This window comes from Hypomesus transpacificus, chromosome 11 (genome assembly GCF_021917145.1).
Source record: "Hypomesus transpacificus isolate Combined female chromosome 11, fHypTra1, whole genome shotgun sequence".
Classification (NCBI taxonomy): domain Eukaryota; kingdom Metazoa; phylum Chordata; class Actinopteri; order Osmeriformes; family Osmeridae; genus Hypomesus; species Hypomesus transpacificus.
Genome location: NC_061070.1, coordinates 16,069,396 through 16,084,795, shown reverse-complemented (window position 1 = coordinate 16,084,795; position 15,400 = coordinate 16,069,396). Strand labels below are relative to the sequence as shown.

Sequence of the window (15,400 nt, the reverse complement as noted above, 5' to 3'; positions counted from 1 at the left end):
TCTACTCTTCTTATTTGTCAAAGGACGTGTTGGGTCAACACCCATTCCAGCATTCAGTGGCCAGACGACCCTCTCTCTTTGACTCTACCACCAGCACCACCAACTACTCTACGTTTTAATTGGGGCTCATTAAAGAAAAATGCTGTTGTTGCTCCATTTCAACCCCGCCCCCCCCCCCCCCCCCCCCCCCACCCCCCCCCCCCCCCCCCCCCCCCCCAAAGAAAAGTCTGGAAAATGTTAATTAATGGAGGGGGGGGGGGGGGGGGGGGTCTGTAAGAAAGCTGGCAATTAGTGGGAGCTGACAGACAGAGAGGAAGAGAGCGGGGGGGGTGGTGCGCTGCAGGCTTTGATGAGACGCAGGCTGGGGAAAGACGAGGATGTATTTAGCCTGCAGGGGTGTAGAGGGGCGGGCCACTGCTTGATTTGGGGCCGCGGAGACGCTGGGCTGCTGTAACCGGGGTCTGTAGCGCTCTGTCTAGCTGACAACACATCATTAGCCAGGACGCTAGCCTCTCTCAGGGTTCGATTATACGTTGCTGTTGTGAATTCTTCCATCCAGTCCTCTCGAGGGGGGCATGCTGTTTCTGTTGTGTGATCTCGCGATCGTCTTCACGGCGCTCCACGTTTTGTTTGTGTGTCTCCTTGCACGTTAAGTATTGTGTTCATGTATCATCTATTACCTTCAGCCAACACAGTCTTTCGTGTTGAGACACAGTAGAAATATACTTACCGTATAAACATTCCCCAAATCAAAACAGACACAGCGTCAGAAACATCCCACCCATCACTGATCCTAGCCCGCTGTATTCCAGACACCCCATACTGACCCCACTCTGCCCCCTCTCCCCCCCACCCCCGACAGGAGAACCGGCGGTGACCAGGGAGAACAACTGCCTGAACGCTGCCAAGGCCTGCAACCTGAACGACACGTGTAAGAAGTACCCGCTCGTCCTACATCAGCCCCTGCACCAGCCGGGTGTCCACCGCCGAGGTCTGCAACAAGAGGAAGTGCCACAAGGCGCTGCGGCAGTTCTTCGACAAGGTCCCGCCCAAACACTCGTACGGCATGCTGTTCTGCTCCTGCCCGCCCGGCGACCAGTCGGCCTGCTCGGAGCGTCGCCGCCAGACCATCGTGCCCGTGTGCTCCTACGAGGACAAGGAGAGACCCAACTGCCTGCTACTGCAGGAGTCCTGCAAGACCAACTACATCTGCAGGTGGGTCCTCACACACACACGCACACACACACACTCGTATTGTTGAGCTGTTGAGTGGGTGGTACTGGCACATGTCTTTAGGTTAGGCGTGTTGTGTAACTTTGAGAGGCTGTTGAAAGAGAGACAGGGGGAAAGAGAGAGAGGGAAAGAGAGAGAGGGAAATAGGGGGATAGAGAGGTAGAGAGAGAGCTAGAGAGAGAGGTAGGGAGAGTGAAAGAAAGAGAGAGAGAGATGTAGAGAGAGAGAGAGAGAGAGAGAGAGAGAGGTAGAGAGAGAGGTAGGGAGAGTGAAACAGGGAGAGAGAGACAGAGAGAGAGAGAGAGAGAGAGAGAGAGAGAGAGAGAGAGGTAGAGGTAGAGAGAGAGGTAGGGAGAGTGAAACAGGGAGAAAGAGAGAGAGACAGAGAGAGAGAGAGAGAGAGAGAGAGAGAGAGAGAGAGAGAGAGAGAGAGAGAGAGAGGTAGAGGTAGAGAGAGAGGTAGGGAGAGTGAAACAGGAGGAGAGAGAGAGAGAGAGAGAGAGAGAGAGAGAGAGAGAGCAGGCTGGCTGAGTGAGTGAGTGGCGTATGTCAAACCTCTCCTGCCTCAGGACCTGCTGCTCTTCCTGCATGGCTGCAGCAGCTCTCTGGGATTACATGGAGGCATTAGTGCTAATAAATGAGGCCTTTTTGGAAGCCAGCCTCAAGGCCTGCTCACCATATCTTGTTTGTTGAGTGTGTGCGTGTGTTGGTGTGTGTGTGGTGTGTGTGTGTGCATGAACACACATTTTTTTATCCACCAAAAGGTCTTGTTACCAGTATCCTGCATGGTCAAATAGTACGAGGGGTCAGAGGTCAGTGCATAGGTTGTGGGTTGGAGGTCATACTGAGTGTGTCTGTCTGTCCTCCAGGTCTCGTCTGGCTGACTTCTTTGCTAACTGCCAGCCTGAGCCTCGCTCCCTGTCTGGCTGTCTGAAGGAGAACTACGCAGACTGCCTCCTGTCCTACTCTGGTCTTATTGGTGAGTCTAGCCCTCACATCCTCTCCTCACCCACAGGCTCCTGGTGTGTTCACACGTGGCGTTTCACTTTCAATTTTGTTTTGAACATTTGAACCATTTTGCAGTTGAAGACTTTAAATGGCTTCTGAAAGGAGCAACCTTTTAGTTTCTGACATGTCACAGCAAGGGTCAACCTCAACATAGCACTCCTCCTCCTCCTCCTCCTCTTCCTCCTCCTCAGAGACAAGCTCACTGTGAACTAAGAGCAGACTCGATGGAGCGAGAGAGGCAGGAAATGGAGGCTGAGCATGAGCGAGATAAAGGAAAGGACAAAAAGAGTGCAGAGAAGATTTGGTTCCTTTATCTGGCCTCCCCCCCTTTCTTCTTCTCTCCCTCCCTTCCTACCCTCTATCTCTCCCTGCATTCCTCACTCCCTCCTTCCCTCTCTCCCTGCTTCCCTGTCTCCCTCCATCCCTCTCTCGCTCCTTCCCTCCTCGCCCTCCATTCCTATCTCTGACTGCATCCCTCTCTCACCTCATCCCTCCGTCCCTCTCTCTCCCTCCTTCCCTCTCTCCCTCCTGCGCTCAGGGACACATCCCAGCTCTATCCATCACCCTTTCTCCCCTCCAGGCCAGTTGTAGCAGCTAGTCCACACAGCAACCAGCAAAGCGCCGATTCATTCAGCCCCTCACCGCAAAGCAAAACAAAAAGCCTGGTATTTGGAGTGCCAGTGCAGAGGAACAATGTATTGTGTAAGCACGAAATTACTGACTGCAGCTATTTACTTTAGCGGCGGGAAGGACAGCTAATTCTTCACCTCTACCTCAGCTTTCTAATGTTTGAACACCTTGCTTTCTGCTTTCAAAATACGAATAGGAAATACAGCAGACTGAATTTGATGAAGCAAAATGTGTCAAATCGGATCCAAGTCCACACTAAAACATGATTTTACGGACCCCTCCTCTCCTCTCACCCCCCCACCCCCCTCTCACAGGTACGGTGTTGACCCCCAACTATCTGCGCTCCCCCAAGATCAGCGTGTCCCCCTACTGTGACTGCAGCAGTAGTGGCAACAGCAAGGAGGACTGCGACAAGTTCACAGAGTTCTTCACTGATAACACCTGCCTCCGTAAGTGACGAGTCCTCCAGCTCTCCTCTCTCTCTCCCCCCCCCTCTTCTCTTCTCCTCTCTTCTCCTCCTCTCTCCTCCCCCTCCTCTTTTTCCTCCCATCCTCTCCTCTCCTCTGCCATCCTCTCCCTCCCCCTCCTCTCCTCCCCCATCCTCTACTATCACATCCATACATTGACAGCTGCTGTTAGGGACCACGCCTGTTTATTTATTTTTTAAACTGACGCTTTCAGAATGAAAGAGACAGTGATGATGTGTGCTTGTGTTTTTTTGCTTCTGTTTAGTAGGTGCTTGCTAGGTGTGATTGGTGATTAATTATATATCCTCAATGCTCTGCACCAACAAAACCAGCACCCCTTTTATGTGTGTGCGTGTATGTGTGTGTGTGTGATTCCAGTATCCACACAGCACCTCTGATTGCCAGGACATTGTATTCTAACTCTGCGGCTCCTCTCACATATCAGACAGCTTTAATTAACTAAACACAACACACACACACACACACACACACACACACACTCATACACACACAAAGGAAATGCGCTTCTTCCCCATGGCGTGTCTTTGGTGATAGCAGATCCATGGTAATAGAGTGTGTCTAGTCTCTGTCTTTGTGCAGTCCCAGCTAAACTTCCACCTGTCATTTCCTAATGTATCAGAGAGGTCCATGTTACAGCCAATACCATTATACATGTACACAGTTCTACTTTGGAACTGACAAGACAGGTGACAATCGGACAGGGCTGAGAATCCTACAAGTACAAACAGATCTGGTTGATACAAAGGGCTGTGTTGGTCAGACACTTCATCTCTAGGCTGCTGAAAAGATGTAAGAAGACGAGGAGTTGATCTGGGCTAAACTGTTCTCTCACTCTCGTCTCTATGTGTCTGTCTGTCTATCTCTCTCTCTCTCTGTGTGTCTCTCGGTGTGTCTCTCTGTGTGTCTCTCTCTCTCTCTGTCTCTCTCTCTCTTTCTCCCTCTCTCTCCCTCTCTATCTGTCTCTCTCTCTCCCTCTCTCCCTCTCCCCTCTCTCTCTCTCTCTCTCTCTCTCTCTCTCTCTCTCTCTCTCTCTCTCTGTCTCTCTCTCTCTCTGTGTGTCTCTCCCCTCCAGTCTCATTAAGCTGCTTCAGCAGTAAGTCAGGCTGACAGGCCTACGGAGGAGCCTCCTCGGCCAGTCAGAGCTGGTGTGGCTCTGTGGGCTCTGTGGGTGTGACAGCCCTGTGATCCCCCACTACGCCCAAGCCCCCCCCAGCCCCCAGCATGCCCCAGCACCCCAGCCCCCACTACGCCCAAGCCCCCCCCAGCCCCCAGACCCCGGCATGCCCCAGCACCCCAGCCCCCACCAGGCCCCAACCCCCCACCACGCCCCAGCCCCCACTACGCCCAAGCCCCCCCCCAGCCCCCCACCACCCAGCCCCCCCAGCCCCCACCATGCCCCTGCCCCCCAGCCCCCAGCCCCCACCATGCCCCAGCCCCCCAGCCAGGTAGCCTGGGGTGGCAAGGAGGGGAGGAGGCAGGGGTGAAGTTTATCGGGTTGGGGGGGGTAGTGGAGGAGTGGGGGGCACAGTCCTTTCTCTGCATAGCCACACACACAATGAGTAACACAGGAAAGCTGTAGAAATCAGAGCAATGAGTCGAGAAGAGTGAGAAAGGGCAGAGAGAGAGAGAGAGAGAGAGAGACAGAGAGACAGAGATAGAGAGAGACAGAGAGAGAGAGAGACAGAGAGAGACAGAGAGAGAGAGAGACAGAGAGAGAGAGAGAGAGAGAGAGAGAGAGAGAGAGAGAGAGAGAGAGAGAGAGAGAGAGAGAGAGAGAGAGAGTTGGACAAGGCCTGTCAGGGTTACAGTGATATTGTGTCCACTCATGCTAAACCCTGAAGTGCATTGTTCTTTGATGTGCCTCCTCAACATTTCCTCGTGGTCAGCAGACCACAGCACTGTTCTGCAGCCCCGTCCCCAGACCCTAACACAACTGTTCTCCGTGTGGGAGAGACTTCACTACTTTCCTCAAATTGGTACAGTAGGAGATTTTGAAATGTTCTGTAGTAGATGGGCATGTAAAGTAAGCCATCCTAATCCTACAATATTTGCATTTACAGTGCACAAGGGACGTAGATTGCCAGTGCTCTTCAAAGTCTGCATTTTCCGGTGTATTTCTAGCCGTGATTGTGAGTGGTCCTTTTGAGTGGTTTACAGTAGCTAGCGATGGTACCGATTTGATGTTTACCCACGATGCCGTCTACTGATGCAGGCTGATCGTAGAGATGAGCTGTCCTAGGCCCTCACGCGGTGTTTGTTAACCTGCCCAATTGCCACATCATCGCCCTCTGTTTAAGCGTAATGTTATCTCTTGTGTTGCGCTGTGGATCTTTTTAAGTCTGCAGATCTCTACAGGCTGTCAGTTGTCTATATGCTAGCATTCATCTGAGGTGATGATATCGCCTTCCCATAATTTATAGTTGAACTAAAATGTAGAGGCCGTATTCGCTTAACTGACGCGCGAACAGTATCTTGCGCTCCCTCACATCACCGGAGCCGAGTCGGACTGCCTTTAATCTGGTGCGGAATCAAAGGCTGCTTAATGGATCATCCAGTCGCGTACCCCGGGGTTTCCACGGCAAGCCAAACATGGGCGACAGCGCTTCTTCCAACAACAGGCTCCGTTCTGTGTGTCTAATTAGGCCTTGTCAGAAGACAAAAGGCTGGGTAAAGAGCCCTATCTCTAGTGTGAATGCGCTCATCAGTCCTCCGCTGCGCTGACACAATAGGATGAGGCTGCAAGGCCACGGATTGCTGGCCAAGCCTCCCTCCTCACTGGCTGATAATGAAATCAGCTCTCATTTATTTCTGCACAGCCAGCCTTTGACAGAGGTGTGTGTGTGTGTGTTTAGAAAGGCCTTTTAGAGTTGTTAGTCAGAGACCTTTGTAGATTCAGATCTTGATGAGAATATAGAGTACAAACCGACAGCGTGTGTATGTATGCAGTAAATATGTGAGATGGTAAAAAATTGCTTAATGCAAATTACGAATATTTTTTTCGTTGTTTTTTTTTTTTCCAAAAGTGTCGTCTCATAGTTGGAATGGATTATGTGACCCAGGGAAAAGCTAGGCTAATTACTCTTCTGGCTGCAGGGCTAGCCCATCTATCCTGGGGTGTGTGTGTGTGTGTGGGTGTGTGTGTGTGTGTGTGTGTGTGTGTGTGTGTGTGACTGCCTTCAAAGCCAGACCAGGTGGAGTAGGGCCCTTCTAATGGACTCAGTAAATAGCTCCCTCATCACTTTAGTCTTTGTTTTTATTATCATCGTCACACATAACATATTCATATCCCTCAGCCAAAATAAAGAGCTTTCTAACACACAAACACACACATGCACACACTCGTATGCACGTACACAACAAGGATTGTGTTCCAGCTCAGAGTTTACTTTTTAACTTCACATAATTTGATTGTGTTTGGAGAAGGCAGGCCGGCAATAGCTATTAGGGCAAATGGATTACAGTGCAGTAGTGGTGTTTTTTCTGGTAATGGATTGATGATAATGTTTGATTTAGGACCTAGAGACATTTACTATCTCACAAAATAACATCACACAGACTTCTCTCACACACACACACATACACACACACACACTGTCTGTCCTACACACACACACTTTTTTTTCTAGTTATGTTACCACATAAGCACAAAGCCTATGTTCATCCCCCCTGCTCCTCTCCCTCCCCCATTGGCAGCACTGACCTCCTCCCCTCTCCCCCTCTCCCCCTCCACAGGGAACGCCATCCAGGCATTCGGTAACGGGACCGACGTGGGGGTGTGGCAGCCCATGCCCCCGGTACAAACGACCACCTCTACCACCACCCCCTACCAGAAGAGCAGGGAGCGCTCCCCCAACTCTCTGGACGCCGCCGCCACGCACAACAACCACCTCAACGCTGGAGACCAGAGCATCTACCACTTCTGTGGCAGCCTACAGGTGACCATGCCCCCCTGCTGCACACACACCATCTCCCCCAACGCTGGCACCACGCTGGGACCACACTGGCACCACACTGGCACCATGCTGGCACCATGCTGGCACCGCCGCTGCAAACCATGTTCAGATGATGGAGAAAACTGTCCTGAACACGCCCCAAACAGGGTGGCAAACATCTCGCCACTTCCTGTCTCCACTTTTGAAGTTTTTGTTTTGTTTACAGTTAAACTGAAGTCCTTTCATCCATCTCTGCTTGATGGAAATGATCCAAATGTTTTTGGGAGATCAATACCTGTGTTTTAAGTTCACACAGCAGTGTGTGTGTGTGTGTGTGTCTGAAGTATTGGGATACATTTGGCTCCTGGTGTGTCTGTGAGCAGGAAGTGTATGAGATCTGACTACTAAGCAGTGTCTAAGCTTAGCTAGCTGATGTTCGTAGATAGAAGACTGTTTGAGAGACGACCTTCTGAATGATAGTTCTCGGAGCTTGTTTTCATTTCTATTCCTGTATAGATCAGACAGAGAGAGACCAGAAAGACCAAACAGGTTTTATCTTGTTGATGTTGGCCTTCGTTTATCCCTTCATCTTCCTCTGTAACAATATCACCTTCTCAAAGTCACAGCGACAAGGTAACTGTCGAGCCACCCAGTCTGAATGTCACCTGATGCCACCGAAAGCGCCCATTAACTCGTCTGACCGCCCGTCCGTCCGTCCGCCCCCCCCCCCCCCCCCGGTGAGGTTGTCTGGGCCCGTCCTCCACAGCACCTCTAGGTGAACAGCCATTCACATGCTAATAGGGATGAGGAAGGGGGATAACAGCGGCTCATTACAGAAGGTGGACCGGGCTGGAGGTCAGGGGACTAACCTACATGAGAGAAACCTGTTTATCAGAGCGACTTACATCTGTTAGAGGAGCACAACACACGGTGGTAACTGTTAGTGGGGGACAGTTAGTGGAGGCATATTTATTCCAGATTTAAATATACACTCCGGCAGGCATGCTATATTCCTGTGCTGCCGTGATGAGCTAACAGTATAACTGTATAATACTGTATAATATAGGACCAGGTTAAATAACCTGTTATTATAGACTGAAGGAAAATTATATTCTGACATCTCAAATGCACACACACACCCACATACTCTGTGCTTTCATACAAGCATGATTGCACACACACACACACACATACACACACACAAAAACACACAGTGAGTTTATAATGAGAGGCTGGTGGATGGTGTGTTGGCACTGGAGTGTCAAGTAGAAGTTAATGAGAGTGTGTGTTCCTGTATTAACCCTGTTTGCTTGAAGGCTTGTGCGTGGCTCAGGGACGCCCGTCAGGCCCTGACAAGCTCTCTGTAATGACACACTCACAGAACGGGCCACAGAACAGAGCACACACACTCATCCTCTAGATACACCAGACACACACACACACACACACACACACACACTGGGCGAGCGCACACCCAGATACAATGCAGACAGCACACACACACTCACAGAAGCACACATAGGTGTGCATGAACCCACTGGACCGCCATTCACAGGCCTCTATCCTGAACCAGCTTTGCAGCCACAGGCAACATTACATCCTCAAACTCCACAGGCCAAACCCTCCACAACGAACGCTACTCAACCAACACTGAAAAGAAGAGAGACAGTATGACCCCCTCAGTCACCCTCCTTTAAAGAACTAGAAAAACTGCTGGAGACAGGTGCTTTTCTGCTTTCCCATTGTTGAAACCCCAACATCTAATTTGCTTCCTGTTGGTCGGGCAAAAACGAGTGTTTTTGACTCGTAAGCTTCAAAACTGAATTAGGCAACACTTCTTTGTTTTGTCTTCTATTCCTGCAAGAGGGGTTCTTTTTTTGTCTGTAAATGTTTCTCTTTGTGTGAAAGGAAGACACTGGGAGAGCGGAGCATCTTTTATCCTGCGTGTGTGATTAAATGAAGTCAGGTGGCTGGCAGCGGTTTTCCAGCCCAGAACAAAGACAAAGAGAGAGAGACAGAGAGAGAGTATCTGAGCGCAGCAGGGTTTAGCTAGCGAGCTAACACTCACCAACCTGGCTGTCAGAGAGATTGGGTCCTGGAGCTAACAGTCTGTTCTTGAGAGTTGTGAATCTGAGTAAAACTGCAAAGGACCCCAGGACCTTATGGAAATCAGGAGTAATGAAAATGGAATGTTGCTGTTATACAATTTAATTGTACAACAACCTTACAAACGCACCGTGCCACCACATACAAACATATTGTACTTAGATACTAAAACACACACAGCTTGGTGTGTGTGTACACCCCCCCCCATACACACACACAGCCCCCCCCCCCTCCCCACAGCCAAAGTCCTCAGCCATTGTTGGCTATCCACTCACACACACACACACACACACAGATCCAAACCTGTACTGCAGTATGTGCTGCAATCCTGATTCCTCCACCATCTCTGCAAATCCATCTGATGATGAGGGTATGAACCTGGATCAGCGTTTCTTGGGAGTCCGATAGTTGGTCATAGTGAGAGAAGCAGGAAGAGAGTTCACCCGTAGGACACCCATCTCTAGCTGGATTCAGACACAGGTAACAAAGACAAACAGCATATCTACACCCACTTCTCACAGCAGGCCCTCAAACAGGAGCCAAAGACACACTCATCCTTACAGCCACCCACACAGAACAGAAGCGATAATCCATCCGTCTGAGAATTGATGTGGAGTTCAGCATCACATGTGAAATTATTCATTTCTCTCTGTTTGTTTATGCGGTCATATCATATTCCCTGTATAGTGAGCTCCAAACACAAGGAGGATTTATGGATATGAATCCATGGAAACATTTCATCCTGCTGTTTGGTGGCGAGGCAAGAGTATAATAATACTGCCTTGATCACTGAATTATAATGCGTCTCATGTGACTCTTCGCCTGGTTTGGGGAGGGCAGTACGCACTAAGACTGTGTGTTCATCTATAAGACTGACAGACTGAAACCCCCATGGACACACACACACACAAATTGAAAAACAAATACACACACACACACACATACATACACACAAACACAAACATTTCTGACTCCCCCCCTTGCCTTAAAGTCGACATAAATGTCAACTCGCCAGTTTGGGAAGATCCCAACACTCTATAAATCAAAAATATAAATGTTCCTGCCAGTGTCAGAGATCATTACAGTTTGAGAGAAAAAAAACGGAAAAAATCACCTGGCAGAGAACAAGCATGTAGCCTGCTGTGAGGCTGCTTTCCTGTTCCGCTCCAGGCGAGAGCTTCACACCACTCTCCCCTTCCTTACATCCATCCACCTCTCTCTGACTCCGTCATCTGCAGCACTTCTTCAAGGCCTCTCTCTCTCTCTGCCCGCCAGAGGGTTTATTTCAGACGTATAACAAGTGCAGCCTGTACCTCAGGATAGCCTAGTTCTGGATCTGGCCGTGTCTTAAAAGAGGAAGTAAAATTGTTGAATGATAACGGTTCCCTATCCAATACTGTCTTATCACATTGTCTGACACAGTTTTTTTTCCCCCTTCCTCTCATCTCGCTGTCTGGCAGCCAAACGTAACAGAGGTGATCATATCTTTGTCTTCTTCTGCTTTACAGGCTCAGAAACTGAAGTCCAATGCCTCTATTGATGGAGTGTTGTGTGTGGTAAGTTCTAATCATTTTCTAATGAAGCTATATGACATCAGGTCCAAACTTTTCTCAACACTGGAGATGATCGGTGTAGACATGTAATTAATCCATGGGGGTAAAGTTACTGGATTGAAGAGATTATTCCTGAACAGGTCAGACAGAGTTATGATTGTAACCTAGATCCCTGACCCCCTGTCAAAGGTCATCCACTCCTTCGACTGAGTCATGGCAACCCTGAAACACGTGCTCATGGTCTTTGTAGTCCTGGGGGCTGAAATGTGATCGCTGCTTATCTACTGGCTTTTAAAGTTCAGTAAATGTCATTGTACATAATAAAGCTGCATTATGCCATCGAGTGACATTTAAGGAGGCACTGGCAGGTCCAGGCAGCCTGAAAAGAGATGACCCTGCTTTCAGCTCACCATTTTATTAGTTTGTCAAACGCCGCTTTCATCTCATCTCTGAAGCGACACACGGATAGAAAAGAGCAACCCTGGCATTTCACTTAGCAAAACCCCCTTTTGTTTTCTACGCAGAGACTCAAAACAAACCGCTAAATTGGATAATGTTATTGAAAGACTTAAATGTGACTTTGATTATTCAAACCTTTGTTTGAGGCAGTGTTTGTAAGTGCAGCAGAATTCAGACACAAACTGGTTATGGATGCTGTTAAGAACAGACCAATCATTATGCTTGGACTAAAATAGGCAATTTATTGGGTTGAGAGCAAAATGCCAATTTATTCACTTGTATTCAAAGTGGACCTCAAGAGGGTAATGACCCTAATCAACTTAAACTGAGTGTAACAAAAGTGTTGTGTACTGATTACCTTCCTTATATGTCCGTGCTTTCTCACCCCTCCTCTCGCCGTCTCCTTCCAGGACCCTCAGATAGACGACCCTGGAACATCCACCGCCATCTTAGGTTCAGCCACCCCGAGGACCTCTATGCTGCCCCCTCAGGCCTGGATGCTGTACTGCACCCTGGTGGCGCTCTACCCAGCTACCGTCTTGTAGCCGCACCGGCGGTCACAAACACACAGACTGACAACACTTTGTACAAAAAAACAAACATACAAGAAACAACATTCTCTGTTCCCAGTACACCTGTTGTGTTTTTCTTTCCCTGGTTCCCTGACTCCTTTCTTGAATTCTGGTTTTTAGAGGCTTACGTTGACGCAGTGTGCTAAAGTGATATTAACGTGCTACTCGGTTTTGCTCTGTGTTTCCGTGAAAGGGAAAACGTTTTCCGTTGCGGAATCGGCAATCTTAAGCGCAGAAGACGCGTTGTGGCATCGCCGTACATAACCGCAGGTATCTGGGGTAGTGACCCACTGCACTGTGCAACCATGAGATAGTCATTTAGGACTGTGCATCTACATTGAGGAGGCGTCTTTGAGACAAGATGTCCACTGTCACTTCTTCAAAGAGTGGTTCAAATGAGGTAGGCATTTAGATGTAACTATATCTCATCTGTGATGTGTGTGTGTGTGTTTTGAAATGGTGTATGCCATGCTTTAACATTAGAAGGAGTAAAGGGGTCAGGAATACAAATAGAGCAAAGGATTCCCTAAATTTCCCCAAGAGTGATCTCCAAGGATTGGAATCTTCAGTCCTAAACGACTATCGAGGCCGTCCTTCAGCCATATTGTCACATGCTCCTCACCCTGCATTGGCTGAGCTGAACCCTTAACATGTTTGAGCTCTGAATCACACACACGCACACAAGCATGCAAAGCACACAGGCAAAGACTAGCACACACATACACTCTTGTTTATCTTTCCCCTAGAAACTTGTATATTCAGCTATTATGTAGAGGAGTTCAGTAGGCCTATAACAACATCTAGTTCAGGACTTCTCTCAGCTAGATATAAGAAGATAATAGGTAAGGTAGATCACGATGGATTGTAACACTATGGCAGGACACTATTCAAAGCTTTTCTGGTAGACAAAGTAATCAACTTCAGCAGGTGTGGGAGTATCGTAAGCTTCCATGCCTAAAAGCGTTCCGGACGGGGAGTAGGTTGAGTACTTTCAGGCGTGAGTCTCGCAGGGAAGGTGAAGACGCTGTGATAGGAAGTGTTGTCCCTGACTCTCATAGCCGTTGCTTTATGATACACTACTATTACGCACACTTTTCTCCACACAGCCCAGCCATCTGTTCAGGATAGTGTCACATTGACTTGACAACGGCAAACCTGTCATTCACGTCGAGGTACAAACAAGATGCCCTCATCACAGAGTGCAGTTACAAACTGTACCATGTGACCCCCCCCCCCTCTCCGCCGATACGTAGATGATCGCGTTTTGTACTGTATGTTTATCCTGAGCATTTCCAGGGAAAGAATCGGCGTTGTATCATAATCGTGTGTAATTCTCTGAAGTAATGTTCCAAAAAAAAGTTCTGCATTTCATCATGTTTTGGGATCAAACGTGGAACCTATTCCGACCCAGTACACAGTCACCTCACGCATACGTAGCATGTGAAGCTAATGCGTTAGTCATTGGAACAGTTGAAAACATTTATGACATGCTGCTTGGTTTTATGACATGTTGTGTGGCTTCTCAAAAACGTAATGTATAGTACACATTATTTACAGGGCATTACAATGATATATGTATGTACTTGATTGAAACTTGTAATTTGGACAATAAATGTCTTATTATGATATTCTGTTTGGGAGCACTATGAGCCATTTTTAAATTTAGATTACAGAATACGCCGATTTAAACTACATTTTCTTGTTTTTTTCTTCATATAAAACATATGTATCCCCAATATACTGTATATAACTTGCATTGGAAAAGGAGGACATAAATGTATGTGCGCCCTGCTATGTTTCCTAAGCAAACTAATGATGTAACATATGCCCACTGAAGAGTGAAGTTGGCTGTCTCATCATTTTGGGGATGTACCTTGTTATTTTTCTATCTTTTATTTTTCCGGCCTTTCTTTCCAGTTTCTATGTCATGCTTTAGGACCATTGACCAGGATAGCCTGGTCACACAATTCGGTGTGCTTTAGGACATACTCTGTGGACTGCAGTGAATGTTCTGTGACATCACAACACATGGGGAGGGGCCTAGCTCACCGCTTAAGCACAGACACGTGTGGAGGGAGGCTTCTACAGGGCTGCAGTTAGAGAATATTGCATGGGTGATGAGAAACGCAATAACAGAGCATAAGAGTTTGAATCTGATCCATGGGTGGGGTCAACATGCCTTGGGTGGCTTCTTCTAATTGGTCACTGGTGTCCAAGCTACAGGGTGTCCAGCTGATAGTTTCACAGAGACAAGGTGAATGTGTTCGGATGAGGGGTGCTGGACGGCCATCTTAAATATTCCACACAGAAAAATGGTGCAGAGTATATTTGTATTCATCTCCATGATGTCGGTTGTTTAAAATAGAAAAAAAATCAAACTGCTATGTTTATATTGACTGGAGATCATGAATCCCTCAGCTACCTAGCGTTATTTCTTCTTAGCTTGTGGAAATGTACAATCTATTGTATAAAATGATGATTAAAAAAGTTGACTCATGAAATAGTCTTGTTTCCTTGTGGTCTTTTGTCCACATGATGATGATGAGATATAGCAAGAGAGAAAGAGAGAGGGAGGGGGGGGGCAAGACACTGGTAATTAGAAACCAGTAGAAAAGTCACAGTTATAATAACGGTTTACTTATTTGCCATGTCTACAAAAGACAGAGTAGTGAAATGATCAGCTCATGATCAGCAATGATAAGCTCAGCTTCTTAATAGAACTTCATTCAGTGTTTAAAATGCTATTTACACACACAAATGAAACGAAAAGGACTGAGGAGAGATCAGTAACTGCTGACGTGCAGCAACAACATTTTTACCTGAGACAAGCGGCCAAGGTCAATCCAGTACACCAGCCTTGGGCCTGCTAGCATCCAGTCAACACCTCCAGCTGTCAGCTGGTGTAGTACTCAAGATATTTTGGAAACAGACCCTTTTAGACGACCATTGCCTTTTTGCCTCTTTCAACAAAGAGAGAGGACTGTGAACAGCGTTTGTCTTTACCACAAGGAACAGGAAGTAAAAGCTACCCTGTATCATGTGCTTCAGCATCTATGTAGGGCCACTGTGTGCCTGACATTGGGAGGACCACAGTTTAGGGATCAGTAACATGAGGACTTCTCACATCCCCGTTTGTCTCTTTGAACTTTGTCCTGATATCAAACTGAAAATGTCACCGGTGTTTTATATCGACACGATACCAGATTGTGCTGGCTTTGAACTGACGTCTTTGTGAAGCGTTTGTGGTTGTTAGAGAGAGAGAGAGAGAGAGAGGATGAGTTGGAGAAGATAGGAAACATCTGATGCAGAGACAGAATGCAGCGCTGACAGCTGTCTGCATTACATGGAAACACATGTAGAAGGTTGAAGAGAAAAACTGGTTCCAGTGTTTGTTTACAAAATCCAACGGGGGTAAGGAA

At 47.9% G+C, this 15,400-nt stretch overlaps 1 protein-coding gene across 1 annotated transcript in view; it reads left to right on the top strand.

Annotated features, from left to right (window-relative positions):
- The window catches only part of gfra1a (gdnf family receptor alpha 1a), a 50,876-nt gene extending 36,533 nt beyond the window's left edge, over positions 1 to 14,343 (top strand). Inside the window, 7 exon segments of the mRNA XM_047029501.1 lie at positions 863 to 942; positions 944 to 1,215; positions 2,103 to 2,212; positions 3,186 to 3,320; positions 7,092 to 7,294; positions 10,906 to 10,953; positions 11,820 to 14,343. Of these exon segments, the coding sequence (XP_046885457.1) occupies positions 863 to 942; positions 944 to 1,215; positions 2,103 to 2,212; positions 3,186 to 3,320; positions 7,092 to 7,294; positions 10,906 to 10,953; positions 11,820 to 11,954 (983 nt within the window). The 3' untranslated portion in view covers positions 11,955 to 14,343.
- Positions 14,344 to 15,400: the final 1,057 nt, after the last annotated feature.